At 41.5% G+C, this 26,587-nt stretch overlaps 1 protein-coding gene across 2 annotated transcripts in view; it reads right to left on the bottom strand.

The window, feature by feature from the left end:
• Window positions 1-26,041, bottom strand: part of USH2A (usherin) — a gene marked incomplete at its 5' end in the record, with an annotated part of 586,511 nt that extends 560,470 nt beyond the window's left edge. Inside the window, 2 exons of one of the 2 annotated variants that reach the window (XM_084623291.1) lie at window positions 18,097-18,262; window positions 25,551-26,041. In XM_084623291.1, the coding sequence (XP_084479417.1) occupies window positions 18,097-18,262; window positions 25,551-26,035 (651 nt within the window). The remainder of the gene's footprint in view (window positions 1-18,096; window positions 18,263-25,550) is intronic. The other variant, XM_084623290.1, reaches the window with a different exon arrangement.
• Window positions 26,042-26,587: the final 546 nt, after the last annotated feature.

The raw sequence follows: 26,587 nt of genomic DNA, 5'->3' as shown, positions 1-26,587 counted from the left end.
TTCAATTGCAAGAAGTTGCAGCTCATCCAGTCCAACAGACAGTCTGACAACACTAAGAGTGCTTCAGTGACAGAAAGCTTTAAATATAGATGCAACTATCATCACAATACACATGGAACTGTATGATCCTTCATACCATCTTCAGAAATTGGTCAGTCAGTCATCAACTGGCCATAGATGCCATATGACTGCATCATCATGTTCTGCCTTTGGCCAATTCCTGCATTTAACAAATCATTACAACTTCATAAAGGGATACAGATTTGACTGACAGCAAAAGACACTTGATCCCTCATCATTCTCCCCTTTACATTCTTCTCTCAATTCACCTCTCTTCTTTCTCACTAGAGACTTCATTTTCCATTCCTATAAAACAAATGCCACCTTCCAACTCATTTACACTACATGCTTTGACTTGGATGAGCAGTTCAGAGACAGATCCTCAGCTGGTGCAAATAGGAATAGCCTCATTGACCTCAGGTTGGAGCTTTACTGATTTATAGCTGCTGTGGCTCTGGCCTTCAATATGTTAAATGCACTCTCTTCCTGACAGCTGTCATTTACATCTCAAAACAAAATGCCCAATAAGGTGTGTATGGGAGGGCAATATTGGAGGGGAGAGAGTCTTTCAAATCAGGTCCTATGTGGTGACCTGATCCATGTCCTTACTTTCCACAAAAGAAAGGCACACCAACTGCTATTCTCTAGATGACCACAGGATCCTCTGCACTGAAACGACGGTTACCAACTATATATTCACACAAAACTGAACACCCTTGCCCCGCCCCCTACCCTGCCCCAGACCTCCTCCAAGGTCCCGCCCCTCACTCACTCCATTTGCCCTCCCTCTGTCACTCACTCTCCCCACCCTCACTCACTCACTCATTTTCACGGGGCTGGCTCAGTGGGTTGAGGGCTCCGGCTGGGGGTACGGGCTCTGGGGTGGGGCCAAGGATGAGTGGTTTGGAGTGTAAGAGGGGGCTCTGGACTGGAGATTAGGGATTCAGAGTGCAGGGGTGAGGGCTCCGGCTGGCAGTGCTCCAGGCTGGGGCAGGAGGTTGGGGTGCGGGGGTGAGGGCTCCGGCTGGCAGTGCAGGCTCTGGAGCTAGGGATGAGGGGTTTGGGGTGTAAGAGAGTGCTCTGGGCTGGGACTGAGGGGTTTGGAGGGCAGGAAATGGATCAGGGCTGGGACACGGGGTTGGGGCACCAGGATGGGGGTGGTGAGAGCTCTGGCTGGGGGTGCAGGCTCTGAGGTGGGGCCGGGGATGAGGGGTTTGGGGTGCAGGAGGAGGCTGGGACTGAGAGATCAAGGGCAGGAGAGGGATCTGGGCTGGGGCAGAGGGTTGGGGTGCAAGAGGGGATGCAGGCTCCAGGCAATGCTTACCTCAAGCAGCTCCCAGAAACAGCAGCATGTCCCCCCTCTGGCTCCTATGCAGAGCCGTGGCCAGGTGGCTCTGTGCACTGCCCAGTCCACAGGCACAGCTCCCATTGGCCGCCATTCCTGGCCAATGGGAGCTGCGGAGCTGGCATTTGGGGTGGAGGCAGTGCATGGAGCTTCTTGGCTGCCCCTACACCTAGGAGCCGGAGAGGGGACATGCTTCTGCTTCCGGGAGCCACGCAGAGCCAAGGCAGACAAGGAGCCCTACTGCGCCGCCAACCAGACTTTTAACAGCCCATTCAGCAGGGCTGACCCAAACCGCCAGGGTCCCTTTTCGACCCTTCCCTTCCCTTTCTAGTAGAAAACCGGACTGGGAACCCTAACTGAAACAAATCCTTTGACAACAGTGCCAGCTGTTCCAATCCATGACAGCCATATTTTTTCAAAAAATTGCATATAGCCACACAAACGACAGGAAGTGTTAGATCAATCTATCTGCCTTGAGCTGCTCCTACATCTACATTCTTCCCCTCAGCATTCAGTGGAATGGGCCTATTCCTCTAAGATGCAACCATGTTAAAAGGCTTCAGGGGTACCACAAACACATGAGACCCGCAGCCATGTTGAGGAGGACACTAAAATGTTTTGGAGGAAGCAGAGACATGCCCTCATTCTCACTTCCCTCAATGATAGTGCCTACATTCCGAGTAACTGCAGGACTAAAAAAAAGTACTGGAAAATAGTCAGGGGCTTGAGGAACAAACCTCATCGGGGACCAGAATGACAGAACTGTCATAAAACAAAAGGGCTGGGAAAGATAAAGGGAAAAGAGGAGGACTGATAAAGAACAGTGAAGGAAGGGAGAAGCACAGGGTCAGGAGGGGCAAGTTGTCTCTTTGCCTTTCCTTCTTTTGCCTCAGGCCCATATCAGCCTTTCGCTTTTTTGACTTAACTGGGATGAATTTTAATTTCAGCCTCTCTACGTGTTTTGTACAATGTATACTTTCCTTTCCTGTGGAGTAGATTTCCCATTCATCACAAGATTTCAGGCAAAAATCCCAGGAGCATTTTGCTTTCCTTCAAAGTTAGCTTTGCTAAAATCAATGACTTTGGGGCTGCTTCCTTTATCTAGTATATACCCTCAAGAGCATTTCAAATCTAGTGATTTTTGTGATCAGTTGATCCTGCCTGTTCTTCATCTCCATTTGTACATTCATATTTATATTCTCTCCCAGAATAATATTCAGAATACTCTGGCTGTATAGTCTGTCTAAGAAACTGCATAAAGGCAGCAATCTTGTATTTGCACTGGAACCATGCTATCCTTTGTAGTTTTAACATAGAGATCAGTTGGGATACTTCCTAACAACTTCACCCCAGATTCCCCCTTTTCCCAAATGATCAAAAGCTCACTCTTTTTAGGGGCCTATTATATGCTGGAAATAAACATTTCCTGATTTATTTTTTCTGGCTACTTGGAGGTCTATTACAACTACCTTGTATTGTCCTTAACTTCTATACAAACCATCTCTGTTGAGTCAGTCAAAATATTTATGATTTTTTTCCTCTGAAGACTCAGTGTCATCCCTCACCAATATTACTACCTCTTTTCCAGATTCATATTAGCTCTTCCCTCACTAAAACTCTGTATCTTGGTATTTTAAATCCCCCTTCATTTTCCTGGTTGTCTCTCTTCTTCCAGTAATATCTTTCTTATCCTTGAAAACATGTCACTCCAATTCAGCAGTCTTATTACATATGCTCCTAGCATTTGTATAAAAGATATTTAGCTTTTCTCTTTTCCCTCCTTTACTTTTCTTTCTCACTATCTCCTACAATGTTAATCCCTTCTCAACGGGAAATGGTTTTCCTTCAATCCAAGTCTTCTTTTTGTGCATAGTGCCACTAGTTCAGCTTGAATCCCCCAAAGAACCATGTAAATTAAAAGAAAAGAAGGGGCCAACAATGGAACCCTGGTGTGCTCCTGAAGCAATTAACTTGGTGTGCAAGAACAAGCCATGTATTAATACATATTTAACCTCAGACTGTGAGATGAGAAGGGAACCAGAACATGGTGTTGCCCTGAAGGTATTTCAGGGACTACAGACAACCTAATAGTGACCTTCTGAATAACTCTCTCAAAATGCTTTAATGTCAAGTAGCACTTAGCAGAAGAATGATCCAAAATAACAATCAAGTGTACCATTATTTACTTGGACAACGGTAATCTTATTGTTGTGAGAAGGTCTAAAATCTGACTGAAATCACATATCTGATTACCTGACCAACTAGCCAGGGGATGACAGATTAGGAAGAGAGGAAACTTATGAAACAGGTCTGTATTTTGATAAAGAATTAGTATTTTATCAGCAAAGATTGACTATTGTTTTAAAATTTGTAAAAGAGCATCTGTCAAATCAGAGCTGAATTGACCCCTATGCTCTATAGGCAAGAATTGCAAGTAAGAGTCTGAAAATGTCACTTAATCCTTTACTGGTGTGTAGATAAGCCTATTAGTATGAAACAAGATTAAAATTGTTAATTGTAGTTCAGTTGCATTCCACCCCAAAACAGCATTGTGGCAATAAAAATATTCTTTATTACCTCGGTTAGTAGTGCTCTGTTATGCTATTAAGATGCCTCAGGAGAGAACAAACCATAAACTTTGCGCGGGGGGGGGGAGGGGGATGTAAGCTCAAATTGTAAACAAACATTCTGAAAAACTTTAAATAATTAACGAATAAGCTTTTCTCGAACTACTATTTTAGCAGCCTTTGCTCTTTCCATATGCAACTGTAGAAAAGCAAGTAACTTGTGCTGCTAATGAGTTCCAAACAATGAAACATAAGAGGATCCTAGTAATCAGATCTCAAAATAGATGGAGAACCATTGCTTTCTTGCCGCATAATAACTCTATTTTTCCCAAGTCACAGAACAAATCAGATCCAAGCACCAATGATCACTATAGTAACATGAAAAGAGACAAGTATTAAGGATTCAACAAGCTGCCTTTTAGAAGCTAAAACAGCTACATAAAATAGACTTGCCAAAATTAATTGAAACAAAAAGCTCTGGAAGTACATTTGAGATAATCTCATAAGATTGCATTTTTCTTTTTTTTTTAATCTGTTTAAAATACAGTGCTATCACTGATTCTGATTTTTGTCCCTGAACTATCTGTAATCATGTAAATGAGTAATAAGGTGTAGATGTCAAATGTAATGTTGGTTTTAAATAAAGTCTCTGTATTTTACCAGTCAAAGAATAAGTAACAACTTGCATAGATGAAGGAAGTGAACAGCTATCAGTAGGCAATGATTAATACATATGACATTAACGACTATAGACCTATTTCTAGTCATCTGATCAGGACATAGTCAATATGTGAGCAATTTTGTGCTATTTAGGCACTGTCCAGTGCTGAACACGGTGCAGTACTACACTGACTAGGGGGAATCCTGAGCAGAATTCTGGGTCAGAAGGCATCGTCTCCCTCAGCTCCCCAGTATGAAGGGGGAATATGCAGACAGCTATCTGGTGCTTCTGGCCAGCTCAATGGATGCAGGAAGATGGAGAAGAGACGAGGGACCTGCCCTTGAGTGCCCCTCTACCCACACTGAACATCCAGGCAATGGCCAGGCACTATCTAGCAGCATAACCAGAAAATCATCTTCTCCTACTGCTTGAACTACACCACTCCTCTATTTACAGCTTTCCATTGTATTCTGCAACAAGATCAAGTCTTTCCTCATTCTAAAAGCGATAAACAATTCTGCTTTCAATTCATGTTTCTCCCCCTCTTATTTTGTCCTCTGCACCAGTGCCTAACTGTTCCCATCTTGCCTTCTCTCAGACTCAGCTTCCTCCACAGAGTTTCCCAGCTTCAAACTGAATTATTCATGCTGGGCACAGAAGAGAAGATTTTTGCCTGGGCGAGAGAATTACACACCCTTTTTTGATTACTACCACCTGAACATACACATTTTGCATTTTATATGCACAAAACCTATTTAGACAATGGATGGGATCTGCATATGTACTTTCTATTGCTCTACAAATGCTGTATGCAGAGGTGATAGCACTCAAAACATGAATGCAGAAGTATTTGCAGACAGAAAATTGCACATGTAGAAATGGAGGCTGGATTAAGGACAATTGGAAAATCTGGTCTTTAATTTCTTGATTTGATTTTTGGCTTTTCTTTCACAAAAAAACCTGAAATTATTCAATAATTCATTAAAAAAAAAGGAAATCAAAGCCTGCTCTAAACATTTCACTACATTTCTGAAGCTTCCAGTTAAATTTCAACACAAGGTTTCAGGTACTAACTCAGGACAATTTTGATGTTTTGTTACTAATACTGACATCAGATATACTCAGATATTTTGTAACTCTCACAGTTTGCTCCCTAGAGAGCCTCAGGGAATACAGCATGTCTACCAATTGGAAAAGCACTCATATAGCTGTATAAACATATTTTATGTCACTGCAATCAATAGATAACTGGGAAGAGGTTTATCAAGGTACGTACATGGACATGCACTCAACAGACTAATTCAGAGTCAAGGTGTCTCTAGTCTAATGAAAGCCTTGCTTACATTTTCTTTTGCATTAGGACTACAGATTTCTGACCATCTCAAATTAGATATATGCATCGAAAGATTCTAATTTAGGTACAGGGTGACTGTGAAAACCACACACCAGTTCTTCATCTCTTAATTCTTTTAATTAAAGTTACACAATCCTTTATGATTATTAATTTTAACACCTATTTTGGGAACTCAGAACACTTTTCCCACCCCCTACCTTCATCTTCCCACTCATACTCCTATGAGGAGTGGGTAGACTGCTTAACATTAGCACACACTGTAACTTTATTACACGCCAGGTTATGTAGCACTCTCAGAATCTTGGAAGAAATGTTAAATATTCTTTTGTTAATTCATTGGTTGGCTCCATATTTGCTGTATCCCATCAGCTGTAAATTGCAGTAATGGTTTTATTGCATATTACAAATGGTCACTAGATTAAGGCTCACTGGGCTGATTATTTTTAATGCTGTTTATTCTATAAAATGTGTAAAATTATTCAGGAGGATGTGCAAAAGGGTTTGGCTTTTCTTTTTAAATGAAAAAATCCTGGGTTCCAGGCCAACACTGAGCATACTCAATACAATTTACTTGGCTTTATTATATATATTTATTAAGCGCAAGGTCATGCATTTAGGGATTAATAACAAGAATTTTAGTTATAAGCTGGGGACGCATCAATTAGAAGGAACGGAGGAGGAGAAGGACCTCAGAGTATTGGTTGATCATAGAATGACTATGAGCCGCCAATGTGATATGTCTGTGAAAAAAGCTAATGCGGTCTTGGGATGCAACAGGCCAGGTATTTCCAATAGAGATAAGGAGGTGTTAGTACTGTTATACAAGGCACTGGTGAGACCTCACCTGGAATACTGTGTGCAGTTCTGGTCTCCCATATTTAAGAAGGATGAATTCAAACTGGAACACGTACAGAGAAGGGCTACGAGGATGATCCGAGGAATGGAAAACCTGTCATATGAAAGTAGACTCAAGGAGCTTGGCTTGTTTAGCCTAACTAAAAGAAGGTTGAGGGGAGATATGATTGCTCTCTATAAATATATCAGAGGGATAAATACCATGTAGGGAGAGGAATTATTTAAGCTCAGTACCAATCTGGACACAAGAACAAATGGATATAAACTGGTCATTGGGAAGTTTAGACTTGAAATTAGACGAAGGTTTCTAACCATCAGAGGAGTGAACTTTTGGCATAGCCTTTCAAGGGAAGCAGTGGGGGCAAAAGACCTAGCTGCTTTAAGCTTAGACTCGATAAGTTTATGGAGGAGATGGTATGATGGGATAACATGATTTTGGCAATTAATTGATCTTTAAATATTCATGGTAAATAGGCCCAATGGACTGTCATGGGATGTTAGATGGGGTGGGATCTGAGTTACTACAGAAAATTTTTTCCTGGGTATCTGGCTGGTGAATCTTGCCCATATGCTCAGGGTTTAGCTGATTGCCATATTTGGGGTCAGGAAGGAATTTTCCTCCAGGGCAGATTGGAAGAGGCCCTGGAGGTTTTTCGCCTTCCTCTATAGCATGGGGCACGGGTCACTTGCTGGAGGATTCTCTCCTCCTTGAAGTCTTTAAACCATGATTTGAGGACTTTAATAGTTTAGACATAGGTGAGAGGTTTTTCGCAGGAGTGGGTGGGTGAGATTCTGTGGCCTGCATTGTGCAGGAGGTCAGACTAGATGATCATAATGGTCCCTTCTGACCTTAGTATCTATGAATCTATATTTTTTCCCAAACCGCCCAAAACTACACCAAACACTACTATATCTGCTGAATTTTATTTTTAGAGATAAAGATTTAGAAAAAGGCATCTAAATCATTTTTCTTAATCTGATTTTTCTAATGTGGATACTAAAATAAGACAATTGGTTGCCACCAAGTTTTGTACAGAGAAATAATCATTTGTATAACAAATTTAAGCCTGATGCACTTTCACATAACCAATATAATCAAATCCCTACTAGTGTTCCAATGGAAACTGTTACAGCCATCACTAGAAAGACAAGCAAGGCATTTCTTTGACAAGCCTTGCTCTAATTCCTAGTCTAAGCACTGGTCACTCAAGCGATTGATCTCGTGAGTACCCACTGCAGTTAATGGAAAGTCTCCATTGACTTCATTTGTCTTTTGACCAAGTTCTGTAGCTGACAATTGACACTGCAAAGAGGATATTGGTAACACTACTCTTTCAACACCCTGTAACAGCATTAAATTCCTGCTTTGGGAGGAAGTGATATGTGTTATCCTCCCAGTCACAGCTTAAAAAACAATAGGTCCAATCTTGCAAATCCTTAGGTGTAATGCTTGACTTCATTCAGAATATCCTTGCTAGTTGTAAACCTTTGCAGGACAGCAACATACGTTCTTATTCTGGCAAAGAAGGAAGCTTTAATATAAGAGATAATAGGAGGTTGAGGGGAATAGCCAGGTTTCCAAGGACCTCAAATCATTATAACCAGAGAGCTTTCAATCAGCACAAAGCAGTCCATACTCCACACGTCGTGGCCCAAGAGAATAAGTAGCGAACACCACTGGCATTTCTGACTCTGGTGGCATGAGTATAAATGAAGACCCCCGAAGATGCAAAGTCAAAAGCAATGTCTGAGTGGGCTGTAATCATAACAGTTTCTAAATGATGAATCAGTTATTGAGAGAGCCAAGCTTATTTCCTCACACACAGGTCTGTTAGCATACATACAAAACACATTAGCAGTCTGTAATGCAGTACATGTATTTCTATGTTGTATGCTGGGGCTGCATGTGAGAAAATAAGCATGGCTCGCTCAATAAATGTTAGACATGTTTGGGGCGTGTAATAAATATAAAGGGAAGGGTAACCACCTTTCTGTATACAGTGCTATAAAATCCCTCCTGGCCAGAGGCAAAACCCTTTCATCTGTAAAGGGTTAAGAAGCTAAGATAACCTCGCTGGTACCTGACCAATATGACCAATGAGGGGACAAGATACTTTCAAAGCTGGAGGGGGGTAACAAAGGGTCTGTCTGTCTGTGTGATGCTTTTGCCAGGAACAGATCAGAATGCAGCTCAGAACTCCTGTAAGAAGTAATCTAGCTAGAAATGCGTTAGATTTCCTTTTGTTTAATGGCTGGTAAAATAGGCTGTGCTGAATGGAATGTATATTCCTGTTTTTGTGTCTTTTTGTAACTTAAGGTTTTGCCTAGAGGGATTCTCTATGTTTTGAATCTGATTATCCTGTAAGGTATTTACCATCCTGATTTTACAGAGGTGATTCTTTTACCTTTTCTTTAATTAAAATTCTTCTTTTAAGAACCTGATTGTTTTTTCATTGTTCTTAAGATCCAACGGTTTGTGTCTGTGTTCACCTGTACAAATCGGTGAGGATTTTTATCAGGCCTTCCCCAGGAAAGGGGGTGTAGGGCTTGGGAGGATATTTTGGGGGAAGACGTCTCCAAGTGGGCTCTTTCCCTGTTCTTTGTTTAACACGCTTGGTGGTGGCAGCATAGGGTTCAAGAACAAGGCAAAGTTTGTACCTTGAGGAAGTTTTTAACCTAAGCTGGTAAAAATAAGTTTAGGGGGTCTTTCATGCAGGTCCCCACATCTGTACCCTAGAGTTCAGAGTGGGGAAGGAACCTTGACAGAGCAAAAAAGGTAAATACATTTACTAGAGCTTTTTGTATTGCCGATTTCATCCTTTTCTGAAGACACAAACTGCTGTGGATTGTAAATGAAAGAGGACAACATGCAGGAGACTCAAGTGATTTAATTAATTAAGTGGCTTCCTTTCTTTTTAGCCTATGCTCCCATTAAATTGGGGTGCATGTCAGGCATTGGCCTATACAAAAGAAATCATATTCTGTATGTACATAGAGAAAAGGTAACTGTTTTCAATTCTTTCAAGACACAGTTGGGTTCTTGGCTTTTAATATAAAATGTAAAGTAGTCAAAAACTTGTACAGAAAATAAAAGGATTTCACAAATTGGAAAGGACAAGTTTTCTCTTGATAGTCAAACAGTTATGATGTAAAGCGGTCTCATTAAATCATAAGTACTTTAACCTTTTCTTGAAAGAACTGGAAGATTTAAAGATTTATAAAGAAATTTTGCCTAAACTAGGAAATGACTCATATTTGACATGTATTGAAATGATAATGCTGATTTCAATAGGCACTCTAAGAGCATTTTGCTCCCAGGAGAGTAATTCAGTCATGGTTACCTCTTTGCATTTAGATTTTAAACTTTCTTTCTAAAGCTTTTAATGTGCTACTGTCTGCCAAAACATGGCAGAGTTACGCAGATATGAGCAGGCAAAATAAAGGTTAGTAAAAAATTATTTTTATAATTGCAGACACTAAATATGCAACAAACACATCAATCTGACATGTTCTCCAGAACCTCTTGTTTCAGCAGACTAGGATGCATCTATGGAATCCTTATTTAAATTCCATCTTTAATTTGTTAAATAAATCTTGAACTATCAAAGGGAAAATGTGGGACTCTGAACAGTGACTATGATAAGAAAAATAGAGAGAGCTGTTGATACAAAGATCTGTAGATCTGAGGTTAGCATCACTATGAGGCAAAATTAAAGCAGTTTGGGTGCATGTGTTTTCCATTGTTATACTTTCAAATGTATTGGTTTCTTTTAAGTTCATTTTTAACTATGAATTTTCTGGGTTTTCATTGCTACTTTTGAAATCTTATGTTTTTGTAACTTTCTTTTATACTCCACCTTAATTCTATTATACACCTTAACAGAGTTTTGTGTCTGGGAATATATACCTAAATGAGAGAGGCAATAAATCTTAGTAAATCAACACAAAACATGTAGAATTAACTCATATGGGTTTCCCAGACCTTAAAGACTTGATCTTGCATCTGCTGAAATCAATGAGAGTATTCCCATTGACTTCAAAGGGAATGGGATATAGCTCTTTCTTTTTTTAGTATACATTAGTTACAAAACAAAAAATCACAACTGTATACCTGTTCTATGTATACAGTTTTTTTTTAATGTAAAGTAAGCATGGCACATCTTGGTTAGAGAAACATTAGTTACACTAACATATATTTTTTTAAAGTAACAGTCCACATTCATTTCTAGTGTAACTCAATCGTTCAATTGACTTCAATGGAATTATACCAGGGATGAGTTTTCCCCAAACACTTGTTCTTTATACTCAGTAGAGGAATAGCTAGCCAAAGGAGTTGATATATCTTGATTTTAGTAAGGTTTTTGACACAGTCCCACATGACATTCTCATGAGCAAAACAGGGAAATGTTGTCTTGAGGAAATTACTATAAGGTAGGTGCACAGTTGGTTGAAAGACAGTACTCAAAGAGTATTTATCTACGGTTCACCGTCAGACTGAGAAGGCGTATCTAGTGGAGTCCCATAGTGATAAGTCTTGGGTCCAGTACTATTCCATATTTTCATATATGACTTGGATAATGGAGTGGACAGTATGCTTGTAACATTTGTGGATGGTACCAAGGTGGGAGGGATGACTTTGGATGACAGGATTAGAATTCAAGATGACTTGATAAATTGGACAATTGGACAATTGGTCTGAAATCAACAAAATGAATTTCAATAAAGACAAGCATTACGCCTACGTAAAAAAATCAAATGCATAACTATAATATGCAGAATAACTGGCTATATGGTAGTACTGCTGAAAGAGATCCGGGGATTATAGTGGATCACAAACTGAATATAAGCCAATGTGATACAGCTGCAAAAAAGGTTAATATTCTGGGTGTGTTAACAGCAGTGTTGTATGTAAGACACAGCAGGTAATTGTCCTGTTCTACTCGGCACTGGTGAGGCTGCATCTGGAGTACTGTGTCCAATTCTGGGTGCCACATTTTAGGAAAGAAATGGAGAAACTGGAGAGAAAGAAAAGGACAGAACAAAAATCTTAAAAGGTTTAGGAAACTTATGAGGAAAGGCTAAAAACACTGCACACACAGTCTTGAGAAAAGAAGACTAAAAGGAGACCTGAGAACAATCATCAAATATGTTAAAGGCTGTTATAAAGAGGACTGCGATCAATTGTTCTCCATGTCCATTGAAGGTAGGACAAAAAGTAAAGGGATTTAATCTGCAGTAAGTGAGATTTAGGTTAGATATTAGGAAAATCTCTAACTCTAAGGGTAGTTAAGTTATCTAATAGGCTTCCAAGGAAGGCTGTGGAATCCCGGATATTTGAGAATTTTAAGAACAAGTTGGATAACACCTCTTAGAAATGGTCTAGGACAGTTTACTTGGTCCTGCCTCAGCGCAGCGGGTTGGATATGATGACCTCTTGAAGTCCCTTCCAGCCCTACGTTTTAATGAATCTAAGGCACCATTACAGCACATATTAAATAGGGCTGTATAAAATACTAGTAACTATTGTAAGCAGTAGACCACAAATGCTCTGAACCACATTTTTATGATTCACATTTTTCCTGAGAAAAAAAGGAGCAAAGCAATGGATTTTGTGTTCACAGGTACACAGGGTGTAGCAAGGAGGTACACCCAAGGAGGAGAATAGGAAGCAGCCCAGGGAAACCAGGCAACAGTCTGGTTGAGAGTGGGCCTGAAACAAGGTTAGCGTGTTGTGGGCGGATCCCCGCTGACCCAGTGGTGAACCCCTTTGCCATTGTTAGGGCCCTGGGCTGGGATGCGGATCATTAGGGAGGGTTGCTCAAAGCATAGTAAGGAAGTCCAAAGATACAGACCCACAAATGAAATGGCATGGTTTTAATATTTTAAAGGGTGGTTCTTCAGGGTTAGCTGCTTCTGTATAATATTTCCTTTTTTGTGAGAGGGCACCAGCCTTGCCATTCTTGTTGCCTGGATGATATGTGATTGTGAAATCAAATCTTGAGATGAACAGGGCCCAACCCAACTGCCACTGATTCGGTACCTTGATAGATCATAGATATTTTAGATTCTTATGGTTGGTTAAGACTATGATGGGGTGTTTGGCCCCTTCAAGGCAGTGTCACCAAGTCTCAAAATCAAGCCTTGATGGCGAGTAACTCCTTGTCTGCTCTTTCATAATTGCATTTGGGTGGGGTGAGTTTTTGTGGTAAATACACACAGGGATGAATCTTGCACTGGGCACCGCTCCTTGGGATAGTACAGCCCCGATGGCTACATCAGAGGCATCAGTCTCAAGGACAATGGGTTGGTCAGGGTGGACCAGCCCCAGGGGAGATGGGAAATCTATCTTCAGGCATTCAAAGGCCTGGTGAGCCTCCTGGGGCCAAAGAAACCTTCCATGTTTATAAAGGATGGCAGCTAAGGCCTGTGAACAAACCTATAAAACATGGCAAACCCCCACAGACCTTTGGACGTTTCAAATTGTCTGGAGTTCAGCCTAAAATCAAATTGCAGATACCTTCCAAGGGTCCATCTGTAGTCTATGTACTGAGAGGATGAACCCCAGAAATGTGATGATGGATGATTGGTCAAATATTCACTTTTCCAGTTTTGTAATAACCCATGCTGGCACAGCTGTGTGAGAACTTCATGGATATAGTGGTCATGGATAACTTGACTTTGAGAACAGATTAAGTTATTGTTTAGATATGCCACTACAAACCAGCCTTGGATATCTTGATATATGTTGTTGATCGGGTGCTGGATGGCAGCAGGAGAACTAGTGAGCCCAAAGGGTATTACCAAATATTCTAAGTGTCCATGCCTCATTCTAGAAGCTGTCTTCCACTCATACCCCATCCTGATTCAAATTAGATGCTCCTCTAATGTCCAGTTCGGGGAACACTCAAGATGCCCATACTAAGTTCAGGAGCCTTGGGATTAATGGTAAAATGTATTGATTGCATATAGTTATTTAGTTCAGTGCCCTGTAGTCTACACAAAGTCTCAAAGAGCCATCAGTTTTTTTCACAAAAAATACAGGGGCACCTGCAGTTTTAGCTAGGTTTTACTGGAGGTGCTCCCTTCATGCTGCTAGCTCTGGTTTGGACATAGAATTTATATGCCTGAATTGAACTGTGGGTCTGGGCTGAAGGTCAATGGGGCAATCATAAACATGATGAGGGGGTAGCAAGTGTGCATTCCATTTTTTGAAAACATCCTGGTAGTCCTTTGTACTTCACAGAAAGACGTGATCCATCATGCAGGATTTATGTTTCTCGGTCCAACAGGGTTGCCACCACGTGGGAGAACATCTGGTTTGCCGAAGGGGAACCCCTTGGCTTGGTTTCAAGGGTTTTGAGTTCTTGACTGAGAAGGCAATTCTCCCTAAAAAAGCTTGTCAGGAAGGTAATGATGTGTTGGGATCACGGAATATGGGGATCATGACGGATGAGCCAAGGTGCCCCTAAAAATCAGGCTAAATGCAAGCAGAAAGTAGGGGTAAACCATAGGACTTCCCCATGCTCCCCAGTCACCACCTGCAGGATCCTCAATTGCAGAGGAATCTGCAGTAGTGTAGATGGATAAGGAACACCTGGGTTAGCATAATCTTGGGGTTTCTTCTTGGTGGTACTCAGGCCTGAGTCCCCGACTGGGTGTGGGGTTAATCTCTTCCCTGTCATTGTCTTAACAGTGCGTTTGACAGGACACGTTACCACATTCTCTGCTCCTCCATAACAGAAGCAGAGTTCTCCTGTCTTCTGTGCTCTCGTTCGCCCAGTGATAGGCAGGTACGGCTTGGTATGGCTTGACCAAGACTGAGCTCATTTGGGTCCTGAGGGCTGAGCTTTGGGTAACGGTGAGAGGTAGGTGAGGTCCTCCTACGTTCCAGTTTCCATTCATGCAGTCTGGTGTCTATTTGGATGCCCAGGTCCATGAAGGCCTCTAAACTTGTGGGGAAGAGTCCACCTGTGCCTGCTCATATTTTAGTTCTTTGCAAAGGCCAAGCCAAATCTGATGGAGGAATGCAGCATTATTCAAGGCAGTATCTATGGCCAAGCATCTAACCTAACCAACATAAGAAGGGGCTAACCCCTGCGTTTGCCTAAGCTTTGGTAAGGCAGTCTCTGCCATGCAGACTTTGTGAGGGTCATCAAAAATAATGGCAAAGGCTTATATGAATCCCAGTTGGTCAGTACTGGGTGATTCTGTTCTGTAGGCAAGCTCAGTACTAGCCCCATCTTAACTTGATCTGTGATGTACTCCTGGGGCTGAAACATAAACAGAAGTCTGCAATAGGTAATGAACCTGCAAACCTATTGCAGATACCACCATCTCTCTCTCGCAAAGGAACTCTGGGGCTGGTCACCCAAGTTGGTGTTATACGAGAAGCCGAGTGGTTACCCACAGTCATGCTGAGCGCTGTAGCTTGCTCCTGCAAGGAACGATTTCCTGTCTGCAACTACCATGCTTGGTCCCTCAGTTTCTGGCTGGAGGGTAGCCATCTGTTCCTGTGGACTCAGAGGCCCCTGGGGTGACAGCAGGGTTAAAGCCCCAGCAGTGTCCATACTCAGTCAAGGAGTTCCACAATAATGTCCCAGGGGAGACAAGGTTGGTCTGAGCAAGCTATGAGGGCCCATAACATGGGCTGTTTGACCTAGTGGTCTCAGCCAGGAGTAGCGCTGGGGTCATGGTCACGCCAAGGGGGCAAAGCCGGAATCAGCAACAAGAGTCAGGACGAGGAAACAGGAACAGGCAGGAGATGTGGTAGCAAGAACCAAGTCAGATAGGAGGAACAGGAGCAGGAGCCAGGCAAGGAGTCAGGGATTTGGTCTCAGAGCTCTGAGCAGCAACAGGCCTAGCAATTAGTTGCCCAGACAAGGGATGGGACAGAAACAGGAGATTTTATACCAGTGGTGTTTAAGCAGCGGTCTGTTGTTAGTCATCTGACCCCACTGAACCATTGGGTGTAGCTTCTAGTGGTGGGGTACTAGCAACAGTTCCCTTATCAGCCCTCACAGCTCAGTGGTGCAGAGGGTAAGCCTCCCATCAGCCCCACAAGCCTGGGTTCAAAACTCATGGTACCTAACAAATATACACTTTAAAATCAAGTTGGTCAGAGAATGGCACTAAACTTTTTCCATAATGTTCAATTAATCAGATCAATCTTGAGCCTTGTCTTCACTACAAAATAAAAGGTGTGTATTTAAGTTAGCTAACTCCAGTTAATATCCTAGTGAAGACAAGGCTGTAGTTTTCACATGAGTTAACAGATTGAGTTAGCGTATTGAGGAACCTGGGGTTTAACTCGATGCTCTAACTCATGTGAAAACAGACAGACTGCCTTGTCTCCACTAGGATTTTAACTTGAGTTAGCTAAATTTGATTTAAGAACACTCCCTCCCCTCCCCACTGCTGTGAAGACAAAGCTTGAGTCTGCTGAGGTTTCTGGAAACATCCAGTCCGCTACTGGACATTAAGCATTGGTTTAACAAGTATTAGCAGAGTCTCGCCCACACTAACATTACTGCCTCTCTTTTCTGCAGTCATTCTCCCCCCCGCCCAAAAAAATTGGTAACTTGCCACCTTCCCAGCCTTACAAAATGGTAAAACTAGTTCCTTTTATCATTTGCTGAGAGTTACATAAATGTAGGGACTACAAAAACATTACAAAACTAAAGGCCTCAATGCACACTGCCTGGAGATCAAAAGCCACATCTACTCTACAATATATCAGACAGGCTGCTGACATTATTACCCTTCATAAGAAGTTGTGGCCTACAGGTCGCAGTATGCAAGGCTGTATGCTAATCTGAGCAGCGCAGCAAAGGATTCAGTCAATAGTCTCCCCACGTCTCAATAGGCTGTACTTCCTTATCAGAGAGGAGGGAGGCCACAAGCTGCATTACTAGAACTCCACTCTGGAGAGCGCTGCCTCAGACAAATGAAGGACTAAATGGTGAGGAGCTTTTTTTTTTTTAATGCAATTTAAAACTTCTTTTTTTTTTTAAGAAATCTGGTCCATTTGCTCTTCACTTGGCTATCCCAGCCTTTAGCAGCTTCTGAAGCTAGTACAAAACGTGGCTGACAGCCATAGCAGTAATATAGCACCCTTTGAGTGTCTGAAGTGTAAAGTTCATTAGTTCTACCTTAAGGTCACTCTTTTAATCCAACAGACAAAATTTTATTCACACTACTATGCTGTTATCTCAGAAGAATGAAAACTGAAAAAAAAAAAAACCACACCACAAACCAAGGATGGCTTGGATGCTTTTATGAGTGAGGAGGATCAGCACTACAAATGTAAATCACAGTCAATACTATTTAACAAGTTGCGAGAATGCACTGAAGCCATTTCTTGATTGTATCGTTAACCAAGTAAACTTAAATAGTACAGGTAAAATAAACTAACTGAAGAAAAACATTTCAATACAGGATAGTTAACGTTGATTAAATTATTAATTGAAGTTGGTTTACAAACAGAATTTAGTATGGTCTGTTGGGAATTCAAAGATATACAAATAATTTAAAGTATTTTAGTTTCTGCTGTATTTGTTGACTGATTTTTGTAAATACATTTAACAAAAAACGTTGCTTGAACCTCACAATCTCTTTTAAATCATTAAAAAATTGATATGCCACGAGAAAATTAATTTTTAAGTTGCAGGGGCTTTGTCTTTATAATTGTGTATGACACTTAATACAAATAAAAGTTCAGTGTTGTAAATGTACTTGCTCTGACCCTGATCCTGCAGAGAGTTCAGCACATGCTTAACTTTGCACATTATAAGTAGTCTGTCTTAAGCAACAGAACTATCCACAGTGTATAAACTTAAGCACATGCATAACTCTTTGCAGGATCGTGGCCTTTGTATCTATATTTGAGTGAGACATTGCCCTCTAGAGCCTATGATACTTACTACTAGTAGGAGTTCTCCTTTACCTCCAGTGCTAGAGCTTTGAGTTTGTGGGGCTGAAAGAAGAGGCTTTTAGTCCTGCTTTACCAGGTTGAGTGTGTGCAGTTGTGACAATGCTAAATTAGTATTTATTTCAAAATCTGTGCCCAAATGTATTCAAATTACTTAAATTTACTTGAAGGGCCTGATCCTACAATATTCCAAGAACTACCATCTCCTGCAGGATCCCCCAATTTACCATTAATTAATATTTTCCTTATAGTTTGGGTGCTTGTGCAGATATACCACTCTCACATTTCCTGCATTTAACCAAATGTGCTTTTTTTTATTTTACTCACCTGCACGCTAAGATGAATCCATTTCCTCACAAGAATTCTCCCCAGTGTCATTACTTTTATTGGCGGCTGCAAACCATTTACTGTGCGATAATAAAACATGGTCTCTTTTTCAGAGACTGTGAGTTTGAACACAGTCTGCCCATCAACAGCCTTTTCCATCACACACCTTTGGAAATAACCAAGAAAAACAACGTAAGGTCAGAGGCACACAGATAGACACACTCAAGCCAAGGTGCTATGCAGTAAAGTCATGCTAACCAGAATGTATTAAAATAAAATGTTAAAAATACAACCTGAGCGGATGCTCAGTGACCGAGGTGTCACAGAATGTACTACACACAAGGAAAAATATTTCTGCTAAAACCCCCTATAACTTGAAAGGAGAATCTTTATTTGCAATTTATTCCCCACAGTCTCGCTTCCTTTATTCATGGATCTCTGACAGAAAACATGGTGGCTGGCTATAGTCTGTAAAACTAATATTGAAACTTCTGGCTCATTAGTTTCTTTGCTGTACTTTTCCTACAAAGCTGCACAATACTGCATCCTGATAAGGCACTAAGCCACTAGCATACTTTCTTTTAATTTTAATAAAGTGAATATATGCGCCAGAAGGCCAATATTTTCCCACAGAACAGCTGCAGCACAGTCACAAGCAGTGCAAGATTCCCCCACATTGATCTGTAGATATGCCTCAACCCTCTCTAGAGAGCCCTCAAGTTGTAAGAAGGTTGTTCAGTCAATCCTTAGCTTTTCTGCTGAGATTTCAGGTTAGCACCAAATGCAATGTGGACACTGACGGACAAGGGACTGGACTGAGGCCACACAAATTCATATCACATATCTAGCTGAAAGTAGTTTTACCACATACCACCATGTTGTCGGAAGCTACGCAGCAGACAATAGGCTACGTAAGAGGCTTCAGACAGTAGGTATTTTAAGCACTACTGAGTGAGCAATCCAAAGCTGAAAAGCTTTACATTCCATTGTCAAGCCATCAAGCCATTCTGGCAGAATTCAACTCACCCATCCATGAACATGTTCATGAAGAGCCAGATTCTGATCTCAACTACACCGCAGTAAATCAGGAGTTAAACCAGTTTTACACTCATATCTCCATAGACCTCACTGAAGCAAGCGAAATAAGAATTTGTTCCAATATACTTTATTAGCTATTAAATCTCATTCCTTTATGTTGTCCACTCTGCCCCCTACACACAAAAGTATCACACCAGCTGGCTTATTGGTAAAGGTACCTTTGTCATTAACTGACTCACATTTAAAACCACTAAGAGAAAAATAAATGGATGTTGGCTGTTACTCTTTTTAGCCCCCAGGGATGTTGTCAATAAAATTTACTTGCCAAACACAAACTCCTATTTTCCAAACTTACTAAAAACACATTTCTTAATATATTGTTGATTGGTCTTCTCATTGTTTTGTTTGCCTATAAACATGCTAGTTCTGGTAGATAATACATGTGAGGGAAAGACACAGCTAAGTAGCAAAATATTTAGGAACTGGATTTACCCAGTTTCTAGATAAACAATAGTTAGATAATCCAAGATTTATTTATTTTACTTATCTAAAACAAACACCCCCCACATTTTTTATACCCACAGGTGTCATGACTTTAAGAAGGGAAGTGACCTTGATGTACTGAATTTTGAAAACTGGAAATTACAGATATGAATTGTGACCCACCCCTGAAAAGAAGAGGACGAAAGTGAGATGTGTGTGTGTGTAAGGGAGAAATGATGTCAATAAAGGTGAAATAGGTGAATAGGCATAACGGTATCAGTTCTGATTAGGAATGGTACTTTGCATTCCAACCAGACCTATAAAAAGGAACAGCCATTCTCTGTAACTGTTCCAACTTTCTGGTAAAACACAGAGACCTACTTCCTGGCTGTGAAATTCTTAGAACACACACATCTCCGATGCTCAAAAAGAAAATGAGGGTGACCTATAGCATCCAGAAGGGGGAGGTGGAAGGGAAGAGAGGACAAACCAGGAAAGGGTGAGTGGGTCACCCCTTTATTGTCCAAAAGCAGAGAAATGCAAAGCTTTTTAAATTCCAGATGTAATGGTTACACAAAGACAACTTTCTATATTACATGAAATCTTAGTGTTTATCTTTTTTCTTGCTATTCTTTCCTCAGTTTCTCAAAATGCTAACTTAAAAGGGGGGGCCTATAAATATAAATACAAAACATGTATGTTAAAAGAACATGAAACTTGTAAACTTAGTAAATACCCATTCAATCTTAATTCTGCATCTTTGGGTGCATATTTGTCTTTCTATTATGGAGTCTTTCAGTCTCTCAACATTACATTCCTGGGTTCTATTCCTAGCTCTGGGAGCAAAGTGGGATCAAATGGTTAGAACACATTTCAAACAGCACAGGGAAGCACAAAGATTTGGCGGATTCATTCTGAAAGACAGTGAGAAAAAATGGACGCGACTTGGTCTGTTATATTTGAGATCAGAGTTCTATTCCAACACTGCCTGAAGTACTTGGGTAAATTTTCAGTTAAGCTAGTTGTAAAATGGGTGACTAATACTTTCCTAAAAAGAAAAGGAGTACTTGTGGCACCTTAGAGACTAACCAATTTATTTGAGCATAAGCTTTTGTGAGCTACAGCTCACTTCATCGGATGCATTTCCTGTCTCCTTAAGTGTTGCAAGGCAGTTGTGTGACGCCTTGGTCAGTTTGGCTCCCACTTCAGTGCCCCTCCTGTTATGTCAAATGGGATTTGGAGTGTGTCTCTGTCCTATAAAGACAGGTTTCAGAGTAACAGCCGTGTTAGTCTGTATTCGCAAAAAGAAAAGGAGTACCACATATCTATTCAGGGGACACCATCACAGGGCCTAATAACATCAGCCACACTATCAGAGGCTCGTTCACCTGCACATCCACCAATGTGATATATGCCATCATGTGCCAGCAATGCCCCTCTGCCATTTACATTGGTCAAACTGGACAGTCTCTACGTAAAAGAATAAATGGACACAAATCAGATGTCAAGAATTATAACATTCATAAACCAGTCGGAGAACACTTCAATCTCTCTGGTCACGCAATCACAGACATGAAGGTCGCTATCTTAAAACAAAAAAACTTCAAATCCAGACTCCAGAGAGAAACTGCTGAATTGGAATTCATTTGCAAATTGGATACTATTAATTTAGGCTTAAACAGAGACTGGGAGTGGCTAAGTCATTATGCAAGGTAGCCTATTTCCCCTTGTTTTTTCCATCCCCCCCCCCCCCAGATGTTCTGGTTTAACCTGGATTTAAACTTTGAGAGTGATCAGTTTGGATGAGCTATTGCGAGCAGGAAAGTGAGTTTGTGTGTGTATGGAGGTGGGGGGGGGGGTGAGAAGGCCTGGATTTGTGCTGGGGGTGGCCCACCTTGATTATCATGCACATTGTAGGGAGAGTGGTCACTTTGGATGAGCTATTGCCAGTGGGATAGTGAGTTTGTGTGTGTGGTTTTTGGGAGGGGGGTGAGGGGGTGAGAGAACCTGGATTTGTGCAGGAAATGGCCCAACTTGATTGTCATGCACATTGTGTGGAGAGTTGTCACTTTGGATGGGCTATCACCAGCAGGAGAGTGAATTTGTGTGGGGGGGTGGAGGGCGAGAAAACCTGGATTTGTGCTGGAAATGGCCCAACTTGATGATCACTTTAGATAAGCTATTACCAGCAGGACAGTGGGGTGGGAGGAGGTATTGTTTCATATTCTCTGTGTGTATATAAAGTCTGCTGCAGTTTCCACGGTATGCATCCAATGAAGTGAGCTGTAGCTCACGAAAGCTCATGCTCAAATAAATTGGTTAGTCTCTAAGGTGCCACAAGTACTCCTTTTCTTTCTGTCCTATAAAGATTTTTTCTGAGATACAGGGCCTACTACTGCTATGAGCATGTAAGGAAAGGTTCACCACACACCCAGTACAACAAAAGGAAAAAATGCAGCTCTATCAGCTCTGGTGATGTTGCCTTTTGTGTTGTGGACTACATGCCTGCTGAGTCAGACTTCAAAGCCTGTTTGTGTGGCACTAAGTGGTTGACTGGCTTTCTATGTGACCAGGCTGGTCCAATGTGTCTATCTGCACAATACTCCAAGCACTCCCTCTGTCTGATGACGCGCTGAGCTTTTGTTCCAAGTTCACTCTACTGTACCACCAGTTTGTAATCAACTACGGTCTATCAGCATAACATGCATGTATATGTACTGAACATCTATGGCCAAAGTCACAGAAACTCCCGGTATCCAATACAGACATTGAACAGAAACATTAAAATTAGGATTTTAAATTGTAAATCTCCATGATATTCCACATCTGAAAGCACTAGATATTCCCCTTGTGTAGTCATTTATGCTTCTGCAAAATGAGTGCAACATAAGGAGGAAGCCAATGAAGAACCAGGCATAAGACCTTGCCTATGACTGCTACTATCTAACAGAGGTCCTGATTCGGCAAAACACTTAAATACATGCTTAACTTTAAGAAGATGATTAATCACATGAATTTCTATGCAAGTAGTCTCAGTACCACACTGAGTTACTTCAATGGGATTACTAATCTGTTTAAAATTAACCAAACGCTTTAATCCTGAGGGCATTCTGCACCAAAAAATTAAAAATTCTGCACACATTTTAAAATTCTGCAAAATTCTGCAAATCTTATTGTCAAATAAATGTGGAGGCTCCAGCATGGCACTGGAGTGGAGGGATACCTCAGTGGTTTGAGCACTGGCCTGCTAAACCCAGGGTTGTGAGTTCAATCCTTGAGGGGGCCATTTAGGGATTTGGGGCAAAAATTGGGGATCGGTCCTGCTTTGAGCAGGGGGTTGGACTAGATGACCTCCTGAGGTCCCTTCCAATCCTGATATTCTATGATTCTATGGAGAGCACAAGCCACTGACTGCACAGAGGTGGGAGATCACTGTGCAGCTCTCCTTGGGACACCATCTCAGCAGTGAGGCTGCACCCAACCCTGACATGGCGCAAGGACTGGGCCTGCCCCAGAAACACACCAGGACCCTGCCCCTCTGTGCCAGGTACACCAGATGTAGGCAGGCAGGCTCAGCAAGGCAGGATCCAAATGTGAAGGGGCTTAGTGTGGGGGGTGTAGGTTCAGAGTGTTCTGTATGGTGCAATCTGGGTGTGGGTCACTCAGTGGGGGATCCAGGTGCAGGGGGATCTGGATGCACATGGGGGGGTTCTGGGTGCAATGATAATGGAATTCTGCAGTGGGGTCCAGGTGAAGGTGGTTGGGGCTCAGCAGGAGGGTGTGGGGGGCTAGAGCTTGGCAGGGGGCTCAGGAGGTGGGGAGCTCAGTGGAGGGTCCAGATGCTGGGGAAGTGGGGCTCAGGTGCAGCTGGTTGGGGCTCAGCAGGGTGGGGATCTGGGTGCATGTGGCTCATTGGGGTGGTCCAGGTGCAGGAGGAGTGAGGCTTGTCAGGAAGGGTTCTAGGTGTATAGGGGTCAGGCTTGGCAGGAAGGTCTGGGTATGAGGGGGTCTCCCCCTGAGGAGTGATGGGTACAGGAAGCATGGGGGGCAGTTTGTAGAGCTTCCTCTAGCAGGGAGAGAAATCAGGGGGTGGGTTTGACACAGCCCCGGATGCCGTGCAGGGGAAGAGGAAGTCCCGTCCTCCCCAGCCCAGGCAGGACTAGCATCTGAGCTTAGGCACAGGGTAGGAGCCACCAGCCGGGTCTTCCCCAGTCTTGCCCCCTGCCCCACAGTGATTTACCTGGGCACCCGAAACATACTGCTGGGGAGGATCGGATGACTGCTCTTGTGGCTTCCCTTTGCTACCCCATCAGAAAGTCATTTTTCTGTGGGGAAGCGAAGAAATCCATGGGGGACATAAATTCTGCACATGCACAGTGGTGCAGAATTCCCCCAGGAGTAAATCTTGAGCACTTTGCTGCATCAGGGCTACAATTATTCCTTGAGATCAAGTTGAAGGGGCTTTACATTTGGTTCTGTCTGAAGGTTCTATACTTATAACCCTATCGTCTGTATGTATGTAGACATCGGTTTGTTACAGATTAGCACCCCAGGTTGGATTTTAACTTCTGTGGATTTCAGATGCTCAGGAGGCACTGGTCTTTACAGGTACTGTATGTAATATGCTGTCACAGCAGTTATAACCTATAACCCCCTTCAACTGTATCACAGCTGACTTTCTCCTTTAGCACAAGTGATAAGGACCTGCACTTTTGTTGCTGTAGGTCTCAGGTTCAACCACTAATTTTGACCACAATATCAATACATATATGTGGTCCACGGCTTAAGGCAAGGGAATTACGCACTGCATCTCAACATGTTGTGAGCTTAAAACACCATAGCTCTGCCATGCTGTACGAAAACCAAGAAGTGAAAATGACTAGAAACAAAAGAAAAAAATGTATTCTAGTTTTTTGTCTAAGCTGAGTAAAGTACAAAAATATAAACAATCACTATCGAAAATGGTACAGAGGAGCATATTAGATTTTAAGATTCCACAGATATGGAAACATTTTATTTTTAATATATGTCCACAATGAACATATTACGCTTTTTGCATACTATACTTTAAAGGTCATCTGCAAAGAGGAAAACTTTGGGGATTGGGCTTTTCTTTATGAAGTATAAAGGCAGCCTCACAAGTTGTTTTTTTAAACAACCTGCTTGTGTTTTACATTAGATTCAGGTCCTCTCCAGGCTGAAAGACTGATGGGAGACCTGATATAATGATATCATGTTTGCTAGGAGAGTGAAATTTAAGCAATTGAAACAAGACGGAATTTTTAGTCAGTTTTTAAAACTTCATTTTTTAACACTTATTCAAACTTCAATGACTAACATTTTGAATAAAATAAGCCTTTGTTAAAAGGTTTAGCACCCTTTCAAATTCAATAAACATCCCTTAACCTTTCACCAACAGAATATTGTCCAATAAGAGATATCACCTTGTCTATCCCTAAACCTGGCAGAAATCCTCCAACAAAACTGTGACAACCAGACTTTATACTCCTGATATTTCAACTTTTTTTAAAGCAGATCGGGGGCTAGGGGGTTAATGTTAGGTCATCTTCATCCATCTTAAAAACAAAGCAAAAAAAGGGCACAAACCTTTTTTTTAAAAAAAAAAAAATTACAAATCTTTAAAAAAATTAATTATAAATTAGGTTCAAATACATTTAACTGAAAAAATTAATATGGGTTTGTATATGAATATCTCCATTGAAATTAATGGTGCTACTCATGAGTAAACACCGCAGGAACAGTCTTCATATGCCTTAATATTTGCAGAGAATGAAGCCCTTGATCTGAAATATAATTTTTTAAATGTCTCATAGTTTCCTACAATGCATCTTTGTTAAATTTTAAAAAGCACAGTAATAGCAGCTTCGACTACCATGATTTTTCAGAGCACCATGAAAGTAAACACTACTTACATTACACCTTCTTGCTCAGGTTTCAGCCAAACAGTTAATGTAAATGATGCTGTGAGCCTCTGAGAGCGGGGAGTAGAAAAACAATCCTTGTGATTACGAAAAATAAAACTTAGAGAGTTGATGGAGGAGCCTGGATGCAAATCATTCTTGTCTTCTGTGATACAAGTGCCAAGGCCTGTTGAGAAAAGTGCAGTGTAGGAGGCAGGTGAAGATCTATATGGACACTCCTGAATACAAAACCGCTGGGTACAGGACTGAATACTTTCAATAGCAATAGAACTGTGACAAAAAGTACTTTGGTCTGGCAATCCACACGTTGCTTGAGTTGGCACAATAGACACATTCTTGAAAGCTCCCACGTTTTCTAGTTTGGGGAAATGTCCCTGTGAGCTAACCAATGATAAGAAGGCGTAATAAGCTAAGAGTAATGTTTCAATGGCATGAAATAGGAAGCCAGCGCCCAAGGAAAGAACCAGGCAATTCATGTTTACAAAAAAGTCTCCTGCGGATAAAGCATCCCTAAATAAATAATATCACCTATCTCGGCAACAATGCTTTCAAGAGCGTGGTTCTCAAATGATGCAGAGTTTCATCTTTGGGAAACCAAGGCAGGTTTGCATTCTCAGAGGACACGGATGTTCTTCTGGCCAACTGCACAGACGTGGGTGACCGCCAGCATCTGTAAACCAATACAAACAAACAGTGCCCATGGGATGAATGTTACTTTCTTTTTTTTAATTGAAAATATCCTGTTGGAAATATTAGGGGCCATATTCTTCCTTCAACTTCAGGTCAGTGTGTCAAACCAGCAGTCTTTGCTCAAACAAAATTCGCTTTAACTTCAGTCTTATTTAACTTGTGGGGGTTTTGTTTGAGTAAAGAATGTAAGATTTTGCCTAATGGAAGTTGCATACATATATCTGATTGCAGAGTTTGGCCCAGTTCTATTATGGTAAAACACACAATTACTTCAAAAGTAATGAAAAAAAGTGCTATATTATATAAAAGCACAGTTTAGTTCCCAGATATATGTATTT

This window comes from Lepidochelys olivacea, assembly GCF_965140295.1.
Source record: "Lepidochelys olivacea isolate rLepOli2 genome assembly, chromosome: 3".
NCBI classification, from domain to species: Eukaryota; Metazoa; Chordata; order Testudines; family Cheloniidae; genus Lepidochelys; species Lepidochelys olivacea.
The sequence above is the reverse complement of the archived record's forward strand: the minus strand, read 5'-3'. Positions and strand labels throughout refer to the sequence as shown.